We start from the raw sequence: 21349 nt of genomic DNA, 5'->3' as shown, positions 1-21349 counted from the left end.
TGTCATGTTTACAGAAACCTGTAATGCCCTGCCTCCCTTCCTGTCGGAGATAACACAGCAGTGGACTCAACAGGAAAATCTGTTACTGCAACACTTCCCATGTTTGAGAAATCGTGTGACTTCCATTATTTTAGAACCTATTCAGATCCACAGGGTTTATGGTGCAGAAGCAGACATGAGGATCTGTCCAGGTCCGTCTGGAACTATATCCGCAGAAACTAATTATCCTGTGGTCAAGTGAAAGTTCTTGGTTCTTGATCGTCTTAACAATGTTAATGGTTTCCCCCCCCCCTCACTGGTCGTACTTACTTTACTGATGAAGAGGACCATTATAGATTGCGCAAACATGAAATGAAACTCATGTAAATTTTATGAAAATAATGTTTAAAAATCTGGAAGACCATGAAAAAAGACTTTCATTTATTTTTCATCTTTTTGTCAAGTCCCTAATAAATAATTCAGACGTGTGCGGTTGGCCTCTGTATTGACACTTTGTTGAATTAGCCAGCATTGAAAGCAGCCCCCCCCCCACTTCCCTTCCTTTCTACCCCCTGTGGATGTCTCCGAACGTGGGGACTCCTCACAGCTGGACTGGGACATATGCACAGAATTCCTCTGGTGCTGGCGGGATCCGTAGAGTCCACAGAGTATGGGCTGAAGACTGAGCCATATGGTGGAAGCTTGTAGCACAATTTGACTGTGGCTGTGCAGCAGCGGATACATCTGGGGCCGTGTGGTGGCAAAGGGACACACTGTACACATCGCATTCACAGAAAACAGACAAATACATGTCTGCTGCCTGTGTTCTTGTTATTTACATCTGAAACACTGACATTTGAAAATGAAGATTAGACTTTTAGTATTTCATTTACCCGGAGACGATTTATCACTCAGAATAAATATCCATAAATCATGTATGAATCATAACTATAATAAAATATATCACAAATCAGACCCTGTTTTTTACCTTTATTTAATGGCCAACATTTCCTCATCAATAAAGATTCAATACGTTTCCATTCTGTAAGAACGTCTTTTAGGATTTTCAAATTGCCTTCACATGCATGATGGAACAATGCAACATGAAATCCTGTGGTTTTTGTATTTTATTAGGAAAATTACACGTTGTGTTCAACAAGTGATTAGATTTTGTTTGTAATTTAAACTGACTTATTACAACAACATGAGACTTTCGTGTGAATGGATTCATAAGTTGCTGCTTTAAACTTCACTAAACAAACTGTAACTGAAATCCTAAAAACTGTAGCTTCAAAATAGGAAATCAAACATACTTATTTTGCTGGAAATGGTCCCTTTGAGAGTTATATATTTTTTAGGGTTTGACTTTGCTGGTCAAGGTATGGCTAATTCTATAAGAGCCATGGTACAGTTATCTGTTTATGTGAGGGTCACAAGGTAAATATGAAATCATTGATGAGTAATACAAAAGGTACAAAAAATCAGCGACGCAAGTTTTTTAAACCAAATTTTATTTATTTTCTTTAAGAAAAAAAAACTGTGGCACAGGGGGCGGAGCCTTCCACTAACCAGAAGGTCGGAGGGTCAGTCCCTGGTTCCTCTATCCCAAAATACTGACCCCCAAATTGACCCCTGCGGGTGTTCCTGACAGTGTGTGAATAATGTGTGAAAAAGAAAGTGCTGCACATAAACTCACTGTTTGATTGTGTGTGAATAAATTAATAGCTAAACTGTACTGTAAGTGGTTATCAAGAAAAACACAATACACTGTAAATACAGACCAATTATTTACATCTTTAGGCCTTTATTTTCATTTGAAATTTACACCAAATGAGTATTTAGAGGGGATATTTCTGTTTGATTGAACTGCTAATAATCCACATACATCTGAAAAATAAGGATGCACAGTAAGCTAACTACATAATGTTAATCGAAGCATTCAATTGTATCATTTGATTAACCCCCTTTATCAGGAAAGCTGAGCCCATGTTGAGGAAAGACTGGAACCAAGACCATATTGGCAAAGTGGATGTTTAATATTCTGTCACATCTATTGAAGTAAAAAAGAGTGGTCAACATCTTGTTGGATCCTGTTGACATTACATTTGGATTTGGTCGAGTCGGGTGCTCATGTAAGTCAGCTGGCTGAGAAGCAGAAGTGAGATCTGGGATCCTGGCAGGGCCAGAGCTGGTTGGCCACATTATCCCTCTCATGCAAATGCCCTCCCTCTGCATGTCAGGCCCCAGTCAAGCATGGGGGGACGCAGCGCTGGCCACAGCTGCTTCCCGTTTCTGCTAAATCACACAGCAGCCATCTGGACGGGGCCGTCGCCACACAATGATGGCGAGCTCCTACATGGGCCCTGACCTGACGTCTCCAGACGGACCTGGGCTTCTGCTCCAGTGGCTGATCCTCTCCGTCCCAGCTCTCTGCTGCTGCTGCTCCTCAGAGGACCAGCCACAGTCTTCAGCTCCTGGACACATGTCAGCATGCTATTGTGTGTGTGTATGTGTGTGTGTGTGTGTATGTCACAATTTTAGCATGATGTTTTCTGTGCAGAGAGTTCCAACTGTGGTGTGTATTCTGTCTGATTTTCATCCTTGTGAAATTATATGAAAACATTATTATATGTCTAATTAGAAATAAGTACATTTATGTCTGATAACTCTAACCACACCCACAGCAATTATTCAGTTTGTGGGGAGGTATTGACTCATTCATTCCCCTCTAACTGTACATTTTCTTTCAGTATGGTGATCGTGTTTCGTTCTATACACAGATGCCACTCATTCCCTCTGTCTTGGCGCTCCCTTGACAGGCAGGACTGAGCCGCATGTTGAATGACATCCAACCTTAATTATTTTAGAAGGTTCGAGAGGGTGAGATAAAATCTCCATATGTCTGAAGAAGAAAAAAAATAAAACCGTAAAAGTCAAATAAACTTTTCCTGTAGTCACGGTCTACTTAAGAAAACGATCCTATCAAAAACACATTTGCCGATATCTGTTTATATGTGCAATAAAGTCATAATGACCCATATACAGTTACGATTAGTCCTTAGTAATTATAGTAACACTGTTAATTCTCATTTACCTGCTACAAAGTTTTAAAGGCATATATCCGCTTTCTAAATTCATTCACTTCAGAAAAAAACACTCATTGTGCATATATAAAATATCCTTTATTGATATTTTGCAAGCATAAAGATCCCATCAGATGGTTCACTCTCATTATGCGAGTGAGACAATTCTTAGCTATCAGGTATAAAACAAAAAAGGGCCACGATAACATTTCCTCAAGATAAAACCAAGAGAAGCGTCCAGCAGCAGTCATGTTTTCACCTCACATACATTTAGTACAGTTGAACAGAAAAATATGCAACTTTTAAAAAAAAAACTACCCTACAGACAAACAACAATCATTATAATAATAAATACAAAAACAGACAGGATTTGTCTAAATGTGATATAAATAATGTGTAAGCGGCTACAAATACCAGAACAGGTTGATACTTAAGAGGGAAACGTGAAGTTATCCACACTGATTGTTACGTTTTGAATTGAGTGGATTTTAATTCTGACGTTTAAGTTCCTCTAATGAAAACAGCTGGAGAATCTTCTACTGACATTTCAGACACATCACTAAATGACTGCATTAATGAAGGGATGGAGCTCCTTATTATTTTAAAACTAGGAAAAAAAGTTGCTGCCTGGTTTTCCAAAAGAAAAGTAACATTTATACATTTTATACAAGTGGCAACTGTAGATAAATGATTTAAATTGTGTGTACGAAGCGGCACACAGTACCTCAGCTGTGTCGTCTTCCTTTTCTGTCGTTACAAAAGACAAATGAATAACAAGTCTTTCTTTTGAGCATGGTTTTTGAAATGAAAATTAAGCAATATCTTTAATAATTGTATACGTTTATCTGTGTTTAACATACATGCAATCTTCGTGTAAAAAAAGAAAAACCTTTCAGACAATAACAGTGTATTTTACATTTAGTTTTTCTATGCATTTCTATCAGATGCATGTCTCAGAGTATGTGTGGCATTTTTCACTATGTACACTTGAACTGTGTCTGTGTGTGTGTGTGTGTGTGTGTGTGTGTGTGTGTGTGTGTGTGTGTGTGTGTGTGTGTGTGTGTGAGGGCTCAGTAACGGTGCTCCCCTCGCGTTATGTGAGAGGAGAACTCGTAGCGGTCTTCGCTCCGGTGACCGCAGAGGTTGCACTCGAAGGGGTCTCTGAAGCCGTGGCAGCCCATGTGGATGGTGTACATGACGTGATCCAGAAAGAGGACGCGGCAGTGTTCGCACCTGTACGCCCTCACCTGCTCCCCATCCGAGGTTACCACCTTGAAGCCCTCGGAGGCCATCTCCATGCTGGCGCGGATGGCCTCGTACTGCCTCTGCTGCTCCTCCTTCACCAGAGGGAGCACGCCGTTCCTCCCCCCCGAAGTCATGTGATTGGTCAGGTAGATGAGGCCGGAGGTCGCCCTGCCTGGACGATCCTCGTTGTTGCTGTCGCTGTCGGTGGAGTCCTGGCCGCTGTGACTGGGCGAGCCGTCCTTCTCACTGGAGGCAGACTTGGAGTTGGAGAGCAGCAGCAGGTTCTCGGCCGCACTGTCTTTGGCAGACAGGTTGTGGCCCACGTGGGACTCGGTCACCTGCTTGTGAAGGGGGTACATGGAGCCGAGGCCGAGGTCAGAAGAGGAGGCCGGAGAGGTCTGGACCAGAGGCCGCAGCGACTCGGCTCCCAGGTAGCTGATGGCACTGTTGATGGCCTGGTCGATGACGTGGGGCTGAATGAGCTCGCCTGCTCCTCCATCGTAGGAGAGGTCGGACAGACGTTTATCACCTGAAGAGCCAGAGAGAGGAGCAATGTGAAGGTTCCACTTTGATTACACACTCTCACTCTCACCTACACTCTGGGATTCCACTGTCTACACACTGTGTCTGTTCCTCTCTAGCTGAGTCGGAAAATAACTCACTTTTACTGTTTCTTAATGACTAAACGTCTCATATCCGATTTAAATTTTTTAAATAATATCCACTATTAAACACTCAGGAAATATTGATACAATTCATAATCTACAGGCAATCAAACAAATCACAGGCACAAATTCCTAATCAGGCTGAGCTGCAGAAATTAACTTTTTTTCTCTAATACTGCATGCTGAGCCGAGTCGGCCTCTAACAAACACAAAACACACAACAGCTTCATCTAAGCAGCTTTCAGAAGTAACATTGTATTGGTTTCAATCAAAGGAAGCAGATTTCAGCCCTTACCCACAAACTTCTGTGGCATAGTGCTCTTACGCTTAGCTACATTATTAGCTAGTCTGTCTAGCACCAGGGCTCTGTCAGATCCCATCTGGCTTAAGTCTTCCCTCTGCTCATTCTGGTTGCTTTCTTCCTTTACTACTGGAAAGCAAGACAGAGAGGTAGATTTCAGAGTCAATGTATTCTGAGGTCGTACGGTTTAAAGCGAAGAACTGGTGCCTGATAACACATGCCTGGTGATGCTTGTCTCACAGAGCACACTATGAAAGCGACGTAATGTATTTTGGTTGCATATTGTCACAGCCGAAATTTTGAAATGTGCCTTTAAGTGTCCAGTGTGTATGATTTAGGTGAAAGGGATCTATTGTCAAAAATGTTATGTCAAATAATCCTAGTGATGTTTTCATTAGTGTGTAATCACCTGTAATCATCAATTGTACAAATTGTTGTTTTTGTTACCATAAAATGGGCCCTTTATATTTAAGTACTTCATATTTACATTTTGAGCAGGTCTTCCGCCATGTTTTTTTACAGTGTCCTAACTGGACAAACTAAACACCTTTTGAGTTTTTATGAAAACTGAAGGCGACCATAGGTTCTCTTTCATGTTTGGAATGGGAGTGTGAGGTGAGGGGTACTCAGCTGCAACATGCCACTTCACCACTAGATGTCACTAAATTCTACACACTGAACCTTTAAGACATTATGTGTTGCCTAGATACAAGAGACACAACATCATCAGACTGCGTATTGTGCTCTAAGTTAGTTGGGAAGCATGCCCTGCTGTGGACGGATGTGATACTGGACTCTTCCTCTCGTTCCAACTCGTGACTGAATGTTGAGGTGACAACTGGACTCTGTTTAGTTCATGTTTGACAGGTAGTCGGCTTCGTCAGGTTGAAGTGGATGTTAGCAATAAAAGATGAGCATAATGGAATCTCTAGCTACAGTGTGTCTGTGACTTTTTAGCCTGTTGCCATTTTCCCCACCCACATGCACCTAAACTGTTACAATATTCAAATGGGCATGACATGAAGTACCCAAAGAGAACAACATCACACTTATTGAAGAAGTCTAAAAATATGGTACACATGTATAGAGAGCGCTGGGCTCAGGGGAAAGTAGGTCATCAGATTTGGGTGAAGTGCGAGAAGCGAGCGTCTCCCGAGGCACGAACCTGTGTAGATGCTGTTCTGCAGCCCCATGCACTGGAGGTAGTTGTGACAGCGCTCCTTGTGCTCCTCCAAAGAGCTGCGCTGCTTGTAGCTCCGCCCACAGTACGCACACTTGTGGGGTTTTCCAACTGCAACAAAAAGAAACAGTTCATCAGAATGAACAGAGCAATGAAAGTACTGCCAAGACAATGATAAGATCAAGATCAAGATTCATTTTATTGGTCCCACACACATGCACAGACACAGTATATGCAAATGGTGAAATTTGTCCCCTGGTTTTGACCCATCCGTGTGAGCAAAGCAGGACCCAACACACACAGTGAACTCACAGAGCAGTGGGCAGCCAGGCACGGCGCCCGGGGAGCAGATGTTGGGGGAGTAAGGTGCCTTGAAGATGTTTAAAAAAATGTATTTGTTAACTTTCTCTGCTCCTCTCTGTGCTCTGTCGTGGTGATGTGCTGGATTTTATACGTCCACTTTGATTAGAAAAAAATAGAAGAAGACCAAATGGGTTTGTGGCACTTACAGTGGTCAGACAAAGAAAAGAGCACCACCTACAGGAAAGACCTGACAGCAGAACTCACACTGATGATCCCTGGAAAGTCCAGTGCAAAAAACTTGGAGAAAATTAACCTGTAAGTGCTGAGGTCACTTCTCGTGTATTTTTGGGGGAATTCTGGAAGCAATTTGAGGGGATTTTACACTCTACAAATAAAAGCTTACATAGAGCGGGTATTTTATGAACAGATTCCTGTATGGAGTCAATTTAAATTGAACTACTTTTAAATAATAAGCGGATTTACTTTTTCTCTGTGGAGGATTTTGATGTTGATTTTTAAATTATGATTATTATTATTATTATTATTATGGGGTGATTTGATCTATCTATCTATAAATGAAAAGTTAAATAAAATATGTTAAATTATTATGAAGAAAATAAATTACTCATGACTTCAGTATGACTAAAACTGTGTCTACATCCCTGTGTATGAGTCACCACTATAGCATTGAGCTCTGTAATTGTCCAAAATAGCATAGAAACCGTGTGTAATTTTCCTTTGAAAGATGTCCACATACATCCTCCTTGTGTAATTAATACTCATCAGCATGTATTCATCCGCAGCTCAAACAAGTTACAGGAAAATGCACAGTTTACTGACATTTAAATAACGTGTTAAAAATTACAGTAACTAGCTGGTTTGGGACATGAAGGATTTTTTTTATTTGTATGAACCTGCGTGTATGCGACCTGGTTTTAAAAGTTCACAAAGTAACCAAAGGAGTCATGGGGTAGGGAAGTTTCAATCACGACTACTGGTTCTAGGTCTTTTTATGGGATTTGTTGACGATAACAAAAATTGTTCTATTAGCCTAACACTAATTAAATTATATGAATTATATTATAACCATATTTAATTGCATATATCAAGTATAGCATGAGAGCTTGCCACAGTTTGTAAGCTTTTAATTGATTGCCTTACCTTCCATGCAGCCTTTACTGTTCATTTCATTCCATTTAGTAGCAAGTGCATCTCAACTTGTGGAGACTTAAAAAGTGCATTGGACAAATAATTCAAAATACTTGTGACCATTGTTGTATTTAAACCAATTATAACCTGCATGATAAAATTCTAAAATTGTCTCCAGCTGTAATGTTGCAGTTTAACCTTTCACTTTCAGAGCAGGCTTTGCAAGAGTATACTGTTTACAAGCAAATCATTTCATTAACACATACTTCTGCAAAGCATTTGCAATAAAAGTGACACCATATCTACCCTGTCAACTTCCTCATGTACTGTAGCCCCGAGCTGCCGCTGTGTGAAGAACATGTCATGAGTGCAGAAGTTTGCAGTGTGGGGGCGGCCTGTGCCTACTCACCCGAGTGGGTGCGTAAATGTCCGGTGAGGGCATCCCTCCTGCGACAGGCGTAGCTGCACAGGTGACACTTGAAGGGCTTCTCCCCCGAATGGAGCTTGATGTGGCGCAGCAGGTTACCCTTCTGGGTGAAAGAGGCACCGCACTGGCTGCACTGGAAAGGGCGTTCTCCTGCGGGGGAAGAACACAACAGACACACTTTACTGTAAAGAGGCCGATAACACACTTGTATGTTTTCAACAGCACCCATTTGTGTTTTTTACTTATGGCTTTTAAGGCTTCTCCTAATTGCACTGCTCTCCCTAATGTCACCATGTTTGATTCCTCATCTGACAACAATAACAACACAATGTCTTTTTTCTTTTCTATGTGGAGAAGAAGCAGCCTGCTACTGTGGGAATGCCGGGTCACTGCACTACAAGCATCCCGAGCGCCAGAACAAGCCGGATGATGGAGCGTCTCCGGGGCAGAGAGCGATCCAGCAGCCTGCAGGAGGGTTTCACAGCAGAGTGACACTCCGTCTCTCCCTGCTCCCCCGGCCCCGCCGACTCCTGGCGCTCTGATCGAACAAGAGCCTTTCAGACTCAGCCTGCCAGTTCCGTAATGCACCATTGCCTAGGTCAATTTGATCTGAAAATCTCATTTTTTACTCTTCTTCATCTCTAAAATAAGAGCGGCACATCACAATGCAAATTCAGCCTCATTTGAATAAAGCGAAGGAAACACTTTGTGTTGAGAGCCAGTCTTCCTGATCAGCGCTTCTGGAATAAACCAATATCCAGCCTCTCTGAGTGTTGTGGCATTCTGTGAGAAGGTTTTAATATGGCTTTTTTTTTCAAAGGCCCCCCATAAAATAAGAGTCACCAGTGAAGCAGCAAAAATATATAAAAGAGGAAATTCATTAAAAATGCATTTCAGGAGCTAAGACTCACCACAGAATATTTTCTATTTAAATAGGAGGCACTTCATTATATCCTTTATTGTAGTTTCTTTTGCATTTACATTAGTCTGGTGTTCCTTTCTTCCATTTTGAGTTTCATTAGTTTCTAAAGCTTGACAGTTAAGTGCCTTTTTCAAAAATGTTCCCCACCACTGGTTTGGTTCCATTACAATAGAATATCAATTTTGAAATTTGAAAATACTTTTAATAGCCAGATAATTGTCACTTGGTGGAGATTCCATATAATTGCAGCAGATAGCCTTTTCCCCATTTTTTTCGGACCAAGTTGTTCTCTGATACTTTATCGCAAGATAATTTGACCAGTTGCTTGTCATGTGGTAATTTAGTCATTTAGATGAACAATAATGAAAACTAATGTCACGCTCAAAGTCTATTTCACGCACGATAGGAGGCTGTACATGCATACAGCCCAATGCAGGCATGCCACCACAACTACGTTTAAGGGTCTGAAATCATAAGTACAGGCTCTGAAGTTATGACTATTTCTAATTATTATTTTGTAGGCATAGAGAACACAAATCCACAGCAGACTATATGTGCTGTTGTATTGCTTGTCGGAATCAAGTACTCTGATAATGTTTATTTTTGCCATTTAGAGTCTGAACCTATGGAGGAGCCGCAGCAGACACCTTTCTAGCCCTCATCCAGCCTCTCATACTGACAGTGAACATGGGTGCAAAGGAAGGGCATGAAGTAGTGCAGGTTGGCTTACCAGTGTGGCTTCGCTTGTGCACCATCAACACATTGGGGCCAATGCAAACTATCCCGCAGATATCGCACTTGAGCTTCCCGTTGGGCAGCCGGATACCGCCGGCCGAGGAGAAGGCCTTGGCTTGGGGGCGCGGCTGTGAGCCGTTCAACTTGGCCCCGGAGGCATCGATCACGCGCAAGTCTTCCGCACACTCCTCCTCCTCCTCCTCCTCCACGCCATTCATGTCACAGGCCAGCCCATTCTCCTCATCACTGCGAGCCTCAACTTTAATGTTACAGACTGTAAAAGAGGGCAAGGGGGGGGGCCACGGTTTAGAATACGAGCATGCTTCTCTCATGATGTTACTTATTGAAGATGGGCAATTTGTCAGTGTGATGTTGATACTGTGACATGAGAATAAACTACCTTAGTGATCATTTATTAAAATGCTGGTGCTTTTACTTTACACTGTAAGTGTCCCTCTTTTGCTTTCGGTCGAGTATGGCTTCTCTTTCTCTTCTTTTTTACTTGTATGGTTTTGTTCTTCATCTTCTTATTTTCTTTTCTTTCTATTTGTATCTTTTTTTTTTACAATTTACCAGAACAATTTGATTAAGCGATTTATTGAAATTGTCTTTGTGTCATTGTTTTGGCATTTTATTTTGGTGAGAAACTTGTTTTTTGTTTTATATCTCATTCATATTATCAATTACTCTTTTTAAATATATTTTTTAATATACTTGTGTAAGATTTATTTCAATGAATCACTTCCTGACTGACTCATTTGGCGATTAGTCAGACTCTCCTGCTTCTTTCTAACAAAGCAACACATATTTCATCAGGATTCACCAGTGGAGAGCACGATCACTGTTTGAGGATGTCAGTGATGAGATGAAGAAACACACAGATCATCTCACACTATCACACTTTTGGTGAGGCGAATGACAGCAAGATAAACAGGAAACAGAGACACAGGAAACAGTGCGAAACTAGGGACGACAGCGGTGTGCATCAGAGCCACAGTGTGCGATGAACAAACACACACAAACAGAGAGAGACATGCGTGTATGGCCTTCACCACCTTGTTCATTTACAAGGTTTGTGATCTGTCTTCCCTCTGACATTTGGAACTTTTAAGCGTACAGAAAGAAAATAAGAATTGCATCATCTGTGAAACTAGAGGAAAATCTATGATCTTTTTCTGGTGTTCCCGAAGTGATCAGAAAAAGAGAAGTGTCCTCTGCGTTAAACGACCAACTCCTTACTTTCCCACCAGAAAACCTTTCATTTCACAGAACTGACAGATCTCGCAAGTCCCAGAATGTGGTTGCATGTCATGGTGTGGTGGCAGACTGATTTCCCCATGCCGCTAGCTCTGTTTGTACAACCGAAGAGGAAGAAGGGGAAATCATGAAATATAGGAATCTATGGAAAAGGGGAAGCTTCAGAAAGAGGGCCCTGTCTAACTGAAATACCAAGAATTATGGAGAAGTGACAGAAAGGGAAGCACGGGAAGGGAATTGTAAAACAGCCTGTAACTGAAACAGGTTTTTTTCTTTTACTAATTTTCACAGAGAGCCATGAGGAAACATAAATATCCTATTGCACAGAATGTTTCCCATAGAGAGCAGGTAGTGGAGCAAAATTTGAGAACTAACAACAAAAGATCACCAGCTTCACGTTATCCAATCATCTCTCAACACGCAAGATTTTTCTTTTTTTCTATTGCAGTACAAACAATCTTCTCATCGGTTCAACTGTTGACACTTTGAGGACAACCTCTCTTGTCGTTTGCTGAGATGACATGAGACAAACACACATCGTGCACGCAGAAAGAAGGAAAGGCTTCACTGCAGGAAAACTGAGTGTGTAGCACTTATTTACTGCACACACTACACATGCATTCAATTACATCGCAATGAGGATGTCGGTAGAAATCTATATGTTAACAAAAGACTCTTAGGCTATTAATACCGTCATGCTTTTAAGATAAGACAAGATAATCCTTTAGTGCCACAAAGGGATAATATGCGATTGAATTGAACTGAAATCTTTCGTGTCTTTTCCGAAATCTCTGGTTTTACATATAACAATAACAATGGTGGTTCTTAACTGTTTATGTCAGTTGTGCCCCCACTGCCCTGGTGACATGGTCCTACGCTTATATTTTGAGCATTTTGCCATAACTTTTAACAAATTAAACCATTCCCTTAATTTGAGCTTTCATTGTTTATTATCTTTAGCTTAATATTTCAGCCGTGTCTTGATAACCTAAAGATATGTCAGTACTTGGATTCAACAGTTTTAACCATTGTACTTGGAGCTAACATATCTATTTTAACACCTTATCAAATATTATCGCTAGTTTTTTTAACCATTGTACTTTTTGCCTACGTTAACCATTTTACTTATACACACCTACTTTTAGCTCACTATATAAACGCCTCTGCTTCTGCTTATTATTTATCAATTCCTATTAAGAAGACTACATCTTTCAACCTCTCTACTTGCTCAATAGCTTCACCCCTTTTTAGAAGGTGAGGTTAGGGGAGACAATATGAAGATTTTTGTATCCTATTTATACGTTATTGCCTTATTTTTTTCGAAATCATCAAATTGCCACAATTTTCTCGATAACTTAACTACTTTTCTTATGTCATCAGGGAGTTATAAAATTATGTTAATCAATAAAAAGGTTTATTCATACTATTGTCTTCCTCAGTACACCAAGAGGTATTTCTCCGACAGGTGCAGCCACTGATCCAGAGAAAATTCATTTTAACAACAAATAAAACCGTAAAGCAATGCATAATCTGCACAGAGCATTTTGTACATTCTAACAGATTTAAGGAAAATTAATAGTTGGATCAATGCAACAAAACCTTTTTTTTTTATCTGTAAAGGTCAGTTCCTTAAAATTCGAACACAGCAGAGAGGCTCTCAGGTTATCAGACTGCAAAAGCAGACGGAATGGAACCATGTTCCTGCTTCTCATGGATATGGGGAAGTTGTGACTAAAATGGGAGAAGGAAGAAGGCTTTTTACTTTATATCATGTTTGTCACGGTCACACATCCTGATTAGCTCGTTTTGGGAAGCAACTGCCAGAACACACTTTAGTTTAGACAAACAAAGCAGGTCACAAAAACAATGTTCTAACCTGGTGTCGATCTGATTCTCAGATTACAGGTAACTGTAACTGAAAATGAAACGGCAAGGACAAATACTGACAGAAGTGACAAGTGAATATGTATGCAAAATAGCGGTGAAGCCTGTCTGGCATACAAAAAGAAATGGTCAAACTATTCTGACAGAGATCAATGATAAATACAAAGTACGATAACAAGTGCGTTAGTTCTGCATCATGGAGACACAGGGAGACTGCAGGAGGTTCCTGTTACTGACTTGTGCTGCTCTCACTGCCTGAAAATAACCCTGTGTGCAAGGTAGTGGAACCACATGTGTTAAACCACGCCAGTAACACACGACTTGCAGGAACACCAAAAACAGACTGCTTTTCCCCTCACACTTTTCTTTTTTTAAACACTCGTCTCCATGTTTTCGGGAACTAGAGGGCTCGGTCTTATTCACTGAAAGTGAAATCATTTCACTGGACGGAGATAATCTTATTTATTTCAGTTATAGCTGAGTAAGAAAAAATTAAATATAGTGAGCCTTTAAAAATGTGATAACAAAACAGATTTTAACGTCGACGTTTATACCTTATACTTGAAATGTTGTGAATGTATAGCAATAATGGCAATGCCAAACTGCTGCAAATACTTATTTGCAACAGGAAAGAACATGGGTTTTGAGGTTTTGAGCATTCAATACTTTGAGGTCCTATGTCCCACTTACAGACCTCTGCTTTTTGCCTGTTTTCGTTACAGAGAACTGAGCAGCACATGATCCTGAGTGATAATTATAACACATTCAGGCTTTTATCACAGAGGCAGCGATGCATAGATCACCAGATACTTGCACTTCCCTTCTTTCGCTCTTCTGGCTTTTTCTCTGTCCCTGTATAGATACGTGTTCACACACACACACACCCACGCAAAGTAATGATACTGAATCGGGATTGAACAGAAAGTCAGGTATAGAGTCAGATGACCACACAGACAGCTGTGTCCTCGATACTGTCTTTAGGTGGCTTAAATGAAAGTTAAATGTTTAAATTATCTGAAGGCTCTATTTCTTGTTTTATCCAGATTGTACTAAACGTCCATCAGTCAACTGAGATGAGACGGGCACAGACGTAGAAAACATGGATCTACAGAGCAACGTGTAACACAAATTAACTCAGAGATTCCTGCATGACAATTCAGCTGCTCTTAAGTCAGACGAAGCACATTTGTGAGTTAAGTGTGTGTGTGTGTGTGTGTGTGTGTGTGTGTGTGTGCAGGTGTGTGACCTATGTGGTGTAGCGATGCGCTTTTCTGTCTCGAGCTTGGCCCTGTTCCTGAACTCTTTATCTCCATGAGTGTTGAAACTGTCTGATGGCAATGTTCTTCTTCTTTGGAAACTCTTACACATCCTATTTCAGTTTCCTCTCCTACTTTATTTTTGACTCTGTGCCTCTAATCTTTGCCGTTATCTGGAAAGGTAGAAAAACACTCGGAGGGTGGTGAAATTTCAGCTGTCATGTTGGATTTTTTTCTGCGATCGGGTAAAGCTAATTATCATGATGAAAATACAATATTCAAGTCAAATTTTTATGCTCCTGAGATATTTATTTTTGTGCCAATTTTACATTTGTTACTAATACATTTGGCAAATTCCTCCATCTGAGTGCATCTTTAACGCTGACCGTGACCCTCCCTTATATTTTGGACATTCCTTTAACTTTAAACATAGTTCAGAATTTCATGAATAAACAATAATATTAAGAAAAGTTATAATACTTATTTGTCCTGTGAATGTTAAGTCTGAATAACTTTTCACATTTTCTCCACAAACCACCCACATCAGCAGGCATGAGATAAATATACACCAGCGCTGTGGTTCCCTCTTGAAAGCCTCCTCCTTATTTCCACCATGATATTCCCTGGCTTGATGTTCACAAACTCAAATCAAGGCCACATTAGCTATTCCTTAAGATTCGGCTTATTAATGACACACCATGGATCAAAGAGTTTTTTTCTTCCTTTTTACCTTTTCTGCCAATGACCTAAATGTGTCCCTTTGCAGCTTTAAATTAATTTTCCCAGGGATTTGAAATGGCAAAGTTCTCCCACTGGATGGACATGAGATTAGGTTATAAAAACATCTTTATGCTTTTTAATGCTTTTGATATTACTGATGTTTCTCTCATAAGCGTTTTACTCTGATTTGGATGCTTTGGGAATGAATACATTACAGCTGGGAAAGGCTGCTTCATGGGATACACTCCACTTCATGTGGCAATCTCACACTCTAAATTAACAGGAGCACCAGGGATGTTCTGAGTGGCTGTGGGTGAATTTGAGGAGATGTTGCCGTGCACGTACCTTTGTCCCCTCTGTTGTTCTGCTGGTGGGTGGAGCCGGCTGACAGGTCCTCTGGGACGGCCATCGGCTCCTCTGCGTCCTCGGACGCCTCGGTGGGAGGGGGGCTGTCCCTGCCTGGGGAGACACACACCAGCAAACACCCATCACTCACAGCGCAACCCCTCGATGTGTTTCATTCACTAGAAGCAAAATTACCTCCAGGTGGGTGTGCGAGCCTGTTTGTGGGCCTATTGTATCTACTTTCTGCGCTCAATGGCTCAATCATGCAGTAGGTAGTCTTTTACCTGGCATCAGGTTCATTTCCTGGGCCTCCTCTGTCTCCATGCGGTGCAGGTACTCTAATGGGAGAGAGAGACAGAGATGTATTTGCGTGTAAGTTTAATCAAGTGCAGGCTGAGGAAACAACATTATAAAAAGCCACAGTGGAGTAAAAGGTGTACATCTAGGCATGACTCCGTCACCTCGGTGAGATCACTCTTGTCACAGCCGCAGACGCACCACTGTCCCCCACATTACATTACAAAGAATCACAGACATTTTCATTACGAGCCTGACAGAGAGCCCGAGCCTGGAGAGTGGCTCGGCTCCAGCTGATGGGGCCCACTGGTAGCGTGACTTCGCCGGGAATGAGCTTTCAGACCACATTTGTTATTTATTGTTAATTTCCTGCCACGTAATCATCCAAAAATGCAAACTGACTGCCGCAAAATTAAGCAGAAAATTAACTGGCCCCCAGGTCACCGGGGATGCGGGTGTTCGCCGTGCCCAGCTGATCGGCGCTCGTGTTCTCTCTAATTTACTGAGCATGCATCGCTGAGCCCACGGCTGGAGCACAGATGCATGCAAGTCACAATGAGAAACAAAGGGAGAGAGAGGGAGAGAAAGGGAGAGGAGAAGAAGAAGAAGAAGAAGCAGAAGAAGAAGAAGAGGAGGAGGAGGAGACAGCAACATGATAGATATAGCGGCGGAGAAGTGGACGGCGACGGGAGGGCAAGAGTCAGAAGAGCAAATGCAGCAGGAAGGTGCAGAGAAAAGAAAAGAGACAGAAAGCAGGCCAAAGGACAGAGATCTTCTCTTTATTTATTCATTCTTTTAGCAGGACCAGGCAGTTGAGTCCAGAAGCAAACCTCTGGCCAGGGCTGAATATCTGAGGAGTCACCAGCGCTCGTGGCCCCATTAATAATGGATGGCCCTCAAGCCTGCAGCAGATGGGCCCGACAGCCTCAGCCCCAGCTCCGCCACTTCAAGAAGCCCTCGGTGGGGCCGCTGCCCAGTCCAAGCAGCCACACAGGGAGAAGTGAAGCTCCCGAAAATAGCGAAACAAGCCCAAGGGAGAAGGGGAACCTAGGCCTTCCTGTTTTACTGACAGATGGCTCCACACATTTGGAACAAATAGTGGGAAGCGACCAGGGCGCTCTGTCGCAAGACACCATATTCTGCGGAGTCAAGTCAGGAGCTCCTGCAGACGCCCAGGACACAAGTGTGAGGGAGGGGGGGGGGCAAAGGTCACTGGTGCAGATGAATTGTTCAAGCACAACACAGGGGTGTTGCGTGTAATTCTGCCGAGCTCCGACTCCGCAGCAGCAGCTTCTTCAGCATCTGGAGTTTGGAGGTCGGGTACAGCGGGAGGTGTATTCTCATGTGCCCTTTTTTCTGGGCAGATGGTGCGATGGGAAACACGGATGTGTGGGTGGGGGGGCTTCGACAGAAAGAATAAAAAAAAAAGAGAGTCCCTACTTTCAGCCACAACCTACTTGCGTAGGCATGTGGAAAGTAAGGTGCACGTGGAATATTCAGGAAGTAGCTATTTTGTTCGAGAAAGTGAGACTATTTTCAAACGGCTTTTATTTTCTACATGGTTCCCGCATATTTCTGTCACAAAGAACTCTTTAGTTGTATTGTATTGTAGTATAGTTGTCTATTGTACATCAGTCTAGCAGGACTGGAATTGTGCTTTTCCCTAAGTTTAAAGTTTTACTTTTTAAACAATGAAAACTTTACTTTTTTTTTTCACTTTCTGTTTTCTATAGTGTAGTGAAAATGTGTGATGTATTCATTCAACAAATCAGTCATGACCTATTTGATCGTTTGTGTAGTAGGATCAAACTGAAATGATAAAAACAGCAGGATTTTTAGTGTGCGTGTGTGTGTGTGTGTGTGTGTATGCGTGAACTGTGGGCAGGTGGAACCTTTCACCCGCTTAAAAATGAAGCCACAGAAAAGACTTGAGACACAGCGCAGGGGGGACTGGAAAAGTTTAGGTCTGAGTGCATCGAGTGAGGGAGAGGCAGGAAGAGGCTTGTGGGTTGACAGAATTCTCGATCCTCCTCCTGTGTGTGTGCGTATGTGTCTGTGTTTCGTGTATCATGGTGGTGTGTTGACGGGGGGGGGTGTTAGGGTTAGAGGCGTCTGCTCATAGTGAGGTGCAAAAGCTACACCAGGGAGCAGGGTGGAGATGAGAAACAACGAAACCGTTAACAGATACTGAGGGACCACACCAGTGAAGACATGGTACTGTGGAAGAGGCTCGAACACTGGTGTGTACGTATACATTAGTATGCACAGTGTAAAAGAGACACATTTAGAAATAACAAAACCGTAAAGAAACATTACCTAAAAATACATTTCTTGTAATACATTTAATTAATCGTATTTATAGTCAAGCAATAGGACATAATTTGATAATTTCCACAAAAGTAACAAAAGTAATGAGTTACTTTTATGGGACTGATTTATTTTTTGAAATGAAAAATATAAGAGTGAGTTAAGTCCAAGGGAAATATTTTTGTATGCTTCTGCTTATAAAAACGAAACCTTGCTATTAATAGATAACATGATATAGAAAAACATATAATATTCATTATAGGGTTTTTTCCAGGGCCATGTCTATCAGTGTTTAATAACCTGAAACATCATTCTAATTATTATTACTTGTATACTTTGCTAAAGGTTTCCACTGTAGGCAGAAACTAATCAGACTGAAAAGATGTGTTTCACGTGGACTAATAAAGTTATGGGCATCTTCTTATCGACTTTTAGGAAAAGAGTTCATCCTACACTGCACAATACGCGACACGGTCACCTTTGTTCCTATACGCACATGAAGAGTCTCATCAGTAATTCATGAAATGTATGGGTGCAAGTGGGTAGACATAGTGTGAGCGGATGTGTTCTGGGAGCTCATCGATGGGGGTGAGGGGAGAGTTGAGGTGCTGAGGAGAAGTTTCCTTCATTTGCATCTGACACACTTCACTACTCTGCTATTCAGACAACAATCATTTTAATAACTGCCTGTCTTCCTCTGCCCCCCCTACTGCTTCTGTGTCTGCTGACAAGAAAGATAATGGATCCGCAGACAGATTTGCACCTCTCTCTCTCTCTGAGCTGTGAAAAAGTGCAGGTGCCGGGGTTCTTTTCCAACTTTTCAATAGACTCTGTCCAAGTGTTATAGGTTTTATTAAATGTTTGCATTCAAGTCTGATTGTGTTAAAAAGCCCTTAAATGTTTCAACCTAACAAAGGAAACTGCATTTTACTTAAATATGAACTGCAAATCCAATATACTTATTAAAAAATTAGAATATTGAATTAATATGTCTTGTATGATACATTAAAATGGCAATCCAATGAGTTACCTCATACAAATTGTAAAAAAGTAAATTAACTCCTTATCTAATAAATATTTAAGATTAATTGAAGTCTAAAATATTTTCTACAGAGGTTCAACTTCTTCAAAACCAGAAAAAAATAGAAAATTATCAAATTCCTCATTAGTTTTTCTGTGAAATCTTTCGTGTCTTGTTTTTTTTCTGGGCGTTGAAGAACAACTTTCTTCCTCTGTGTAAAAAACTTTCATCAGTCCTGCCTACATGTGTGTGTTTCTCTCTCTCCTTCACACACACACGTTTAACAACTCAGACTGTGTGGATGGAGCAAGTGAACACAAAGACTTTAGCGATAGGAAATTATCAGATCTATCGATTATTGATTTATTTCATAGACATGAAAAGCTGCGTTAGTCGGTGCGTACTGATTTCCTGTTTGAGCGGCGCGAAAATATTTTCACATTCGCTTTATCATATCTTTATTCTCGTCAAATGTACATTTTAATACAAGTTTTAATCTCAAAATACATCTTTTTAGTACTTTGCTGAACTCCAGATAGAGACTGCGTGAAGTTTAGTGCGCACCTCTGTTGCAACAGGTGCTATAAATAACAGGAGTGCAAAATGTTTTAAAACAAGTTTAAATTATAAAGAAACGCGCAGATAATAATTATGAAATTATGAAATTTCTTGTGAAGTTTTTATATAAATCAAAAATCATTTTGAAATAATTTATCCGCCTGTTCCCAAAAGAAAATTACGCAAGGGAAACAGGGAACATTCCTTTATTGCTCTCGGACACTTGGCTCCACAGGATTAGGATTTCAAAATGACATATTTCTAGTCATTTGATTAAAAAAAACAAACCACCAAAGTGGATCATTAATCACTGACATGTGGTGCTGCCAGAGGAGAATTACGCGCAGCAAACGGGATCTGATGCTGAGGCTGCACCTGCACCGAAACTAATGGAGAGCTCTTTTTCCATCAGGCGCAAACGACTCCTCAAGACTAGAGAGAGCAAACTGAGAGAGTCCAGAGCTCCTGAGAGTCCCTGCGAGGTCAGTGTGGAGCAGAAGAGGCTCGGTCGTCGGAGTTTCACGTTACCTGCTATTCCTTGAGTTTGCAGTATGAAGTTCTTCCAACTCTCCCCGGCTCCATGTGCAGAAGGTCGCAGCGCCGCCGCGGCCCCATGGAGCTGCGCCCGGAGTCCCTCCCCTCCTCTCCACTGCACTTCCTCGTTCCAGCCCAACATGACTTCACGCCTCTGAGCTGTGCTGAGGCATTTTGCTCGCTTTTATCCACAGGGCCGAGTCTGCTCACTCCACGCACGGAGCCCCTGGCACCCCGCTTTGTGCCGTGCCAATAAAAAAAGCTGACACCCAGTAGACCATCACTGGCAGCCATGCATGAGATGGGATGAGGCGCAGGAGGAGAGTGGACCCGTTCATTGTTTATTTATTTCGTTCACACTGAGGAAGCTGATTGGGGAGGGGGGGTTGGTGGTGGTGGTGGGGGTCCTCACTTGCATATTGGACACCCCCCTCCCCTCCTCCACCCCCCTCCACTGTCACCTGTTCTGGCACGCTGAAGCAGTCCATGAAATTAACACAACTGGGTTTTTTTTTTCCCTTTCCCACATAATGAGTTTTTTCCACCCCAATGTGTGTAGTCTTTCATGCATCAGACTTTCTAGCCCCTCAGTGTCAGAGCCCCCCTGTCCCACCTCATCACATCAGCAGGTGTCCACCATCGGGAGTGGGTCGGAGCACATTGTTTCCCTTTTCTAACATTTTACTCTCATGCGCTATAGTTGCTCTCTTTTAAGATGCATGTAAACCGAGTGCCTCTTCCCTCACTCCCAGCGGTTACAGTCCTGCAGATGAGCATCGTGAAGATCTACGTTATCTTTTCACTACTCCGCCACTGATTCTGTGAGTCCGAACCCATCGGAGATAGTTTTGCTTCTGAGGCTTCCATATGAGAGCTCCATTTAGTCATTCCTTGAAACTGAAGTACACATACATTTGGATAGGTCCCAATATTTCATCTCCCTTGCTTCTCCCATCACTGATCAACCTACTAATTTCCCAAACATCTGTCTGTCTGTATGTGGGACTTATATCTTGCCAACTGTTTAACCTATGGGCTTCACAGTTGGCCTGTGTATTGAACATTGACAGAGGAAGGGCAGTGTTGAATTTGGTGTGATTTGGACACGTGATACGTTCAATGTTAATACAAATTTAATAAACAGGCGACCAGCGCTCTGCAGCAGTCAGTGGGGGAGGGGG

At 41.9% G+C, this 21349-nt stretch overlaps 1 protein-coding gene across 5 annotated transcripts; it reads right to left on the bottom strand.

The window, feature by feature from the left end:
• Nucleotides 1-4131: 4131 nt before the first annotated feature.
• Nucleotides 4132-20264, bottom strand: ikzf1 (IKAROS family zinc finger 1 (Ikaros)). 5 transcript variants are annotated; one of them, XM_061087189.1, is made up of 8 exons: nucleotides 20163-20264; nucleotides 15736-15789; nucleotides 15452-15565; nucleotides 9985-10263; nucleotides 8315-8482; nucleotides 6439-6564; nucleotides 5268-5402; nucleotides 4132-4836 (listed from the first exon to the last, which is right to left on the bottom strand). In XM_061087189.1, exons 2-8 carry the CDS (start codon nucleotides 15773-15775, stop codon nucleotides 4133-4135), a joined length of 1566 nt encoding a protein of 521 aa, XP_060943172.1. In that variant the 5' UTR covers nucleotides 15776-15789; nucleotides 20163-20264; the 3' UTR covers nucleotide 4132. The 5 variants fall into 5 exon arrangements, with proteins under 5 accessions (XP_060943172.1, XP_060943173.1, XP_060943174.1 ...); XM_061087190.1 differs by having other exon boundaries at nucleotides 5268-5399; XM_061087191.1 differs by lacking the exon at nucleotides 5268-5402.
• Nucleotides 20265-21349: the final 1085 nt, after the last annotated feature.

This window comes from Limanda limanda, chromosome 15 (assembly GCF_963576545.1).
Source record: "Limanda limanda chromosome 15, fLimLim1.1, whole genome shotgun sequence".
In the NCBI taxonomy this organism is placed as follows: Eukaryota; Metazoa; Chordata; class Actinopteri; order Pleuronectiformes; family Pleuronectidae; genus Limanda; species Limanda limanda.
Note: the sequence above shows the minus strand (reverse complement) of the source record. Positions and strands in the feature narration are given on the sequence as shown.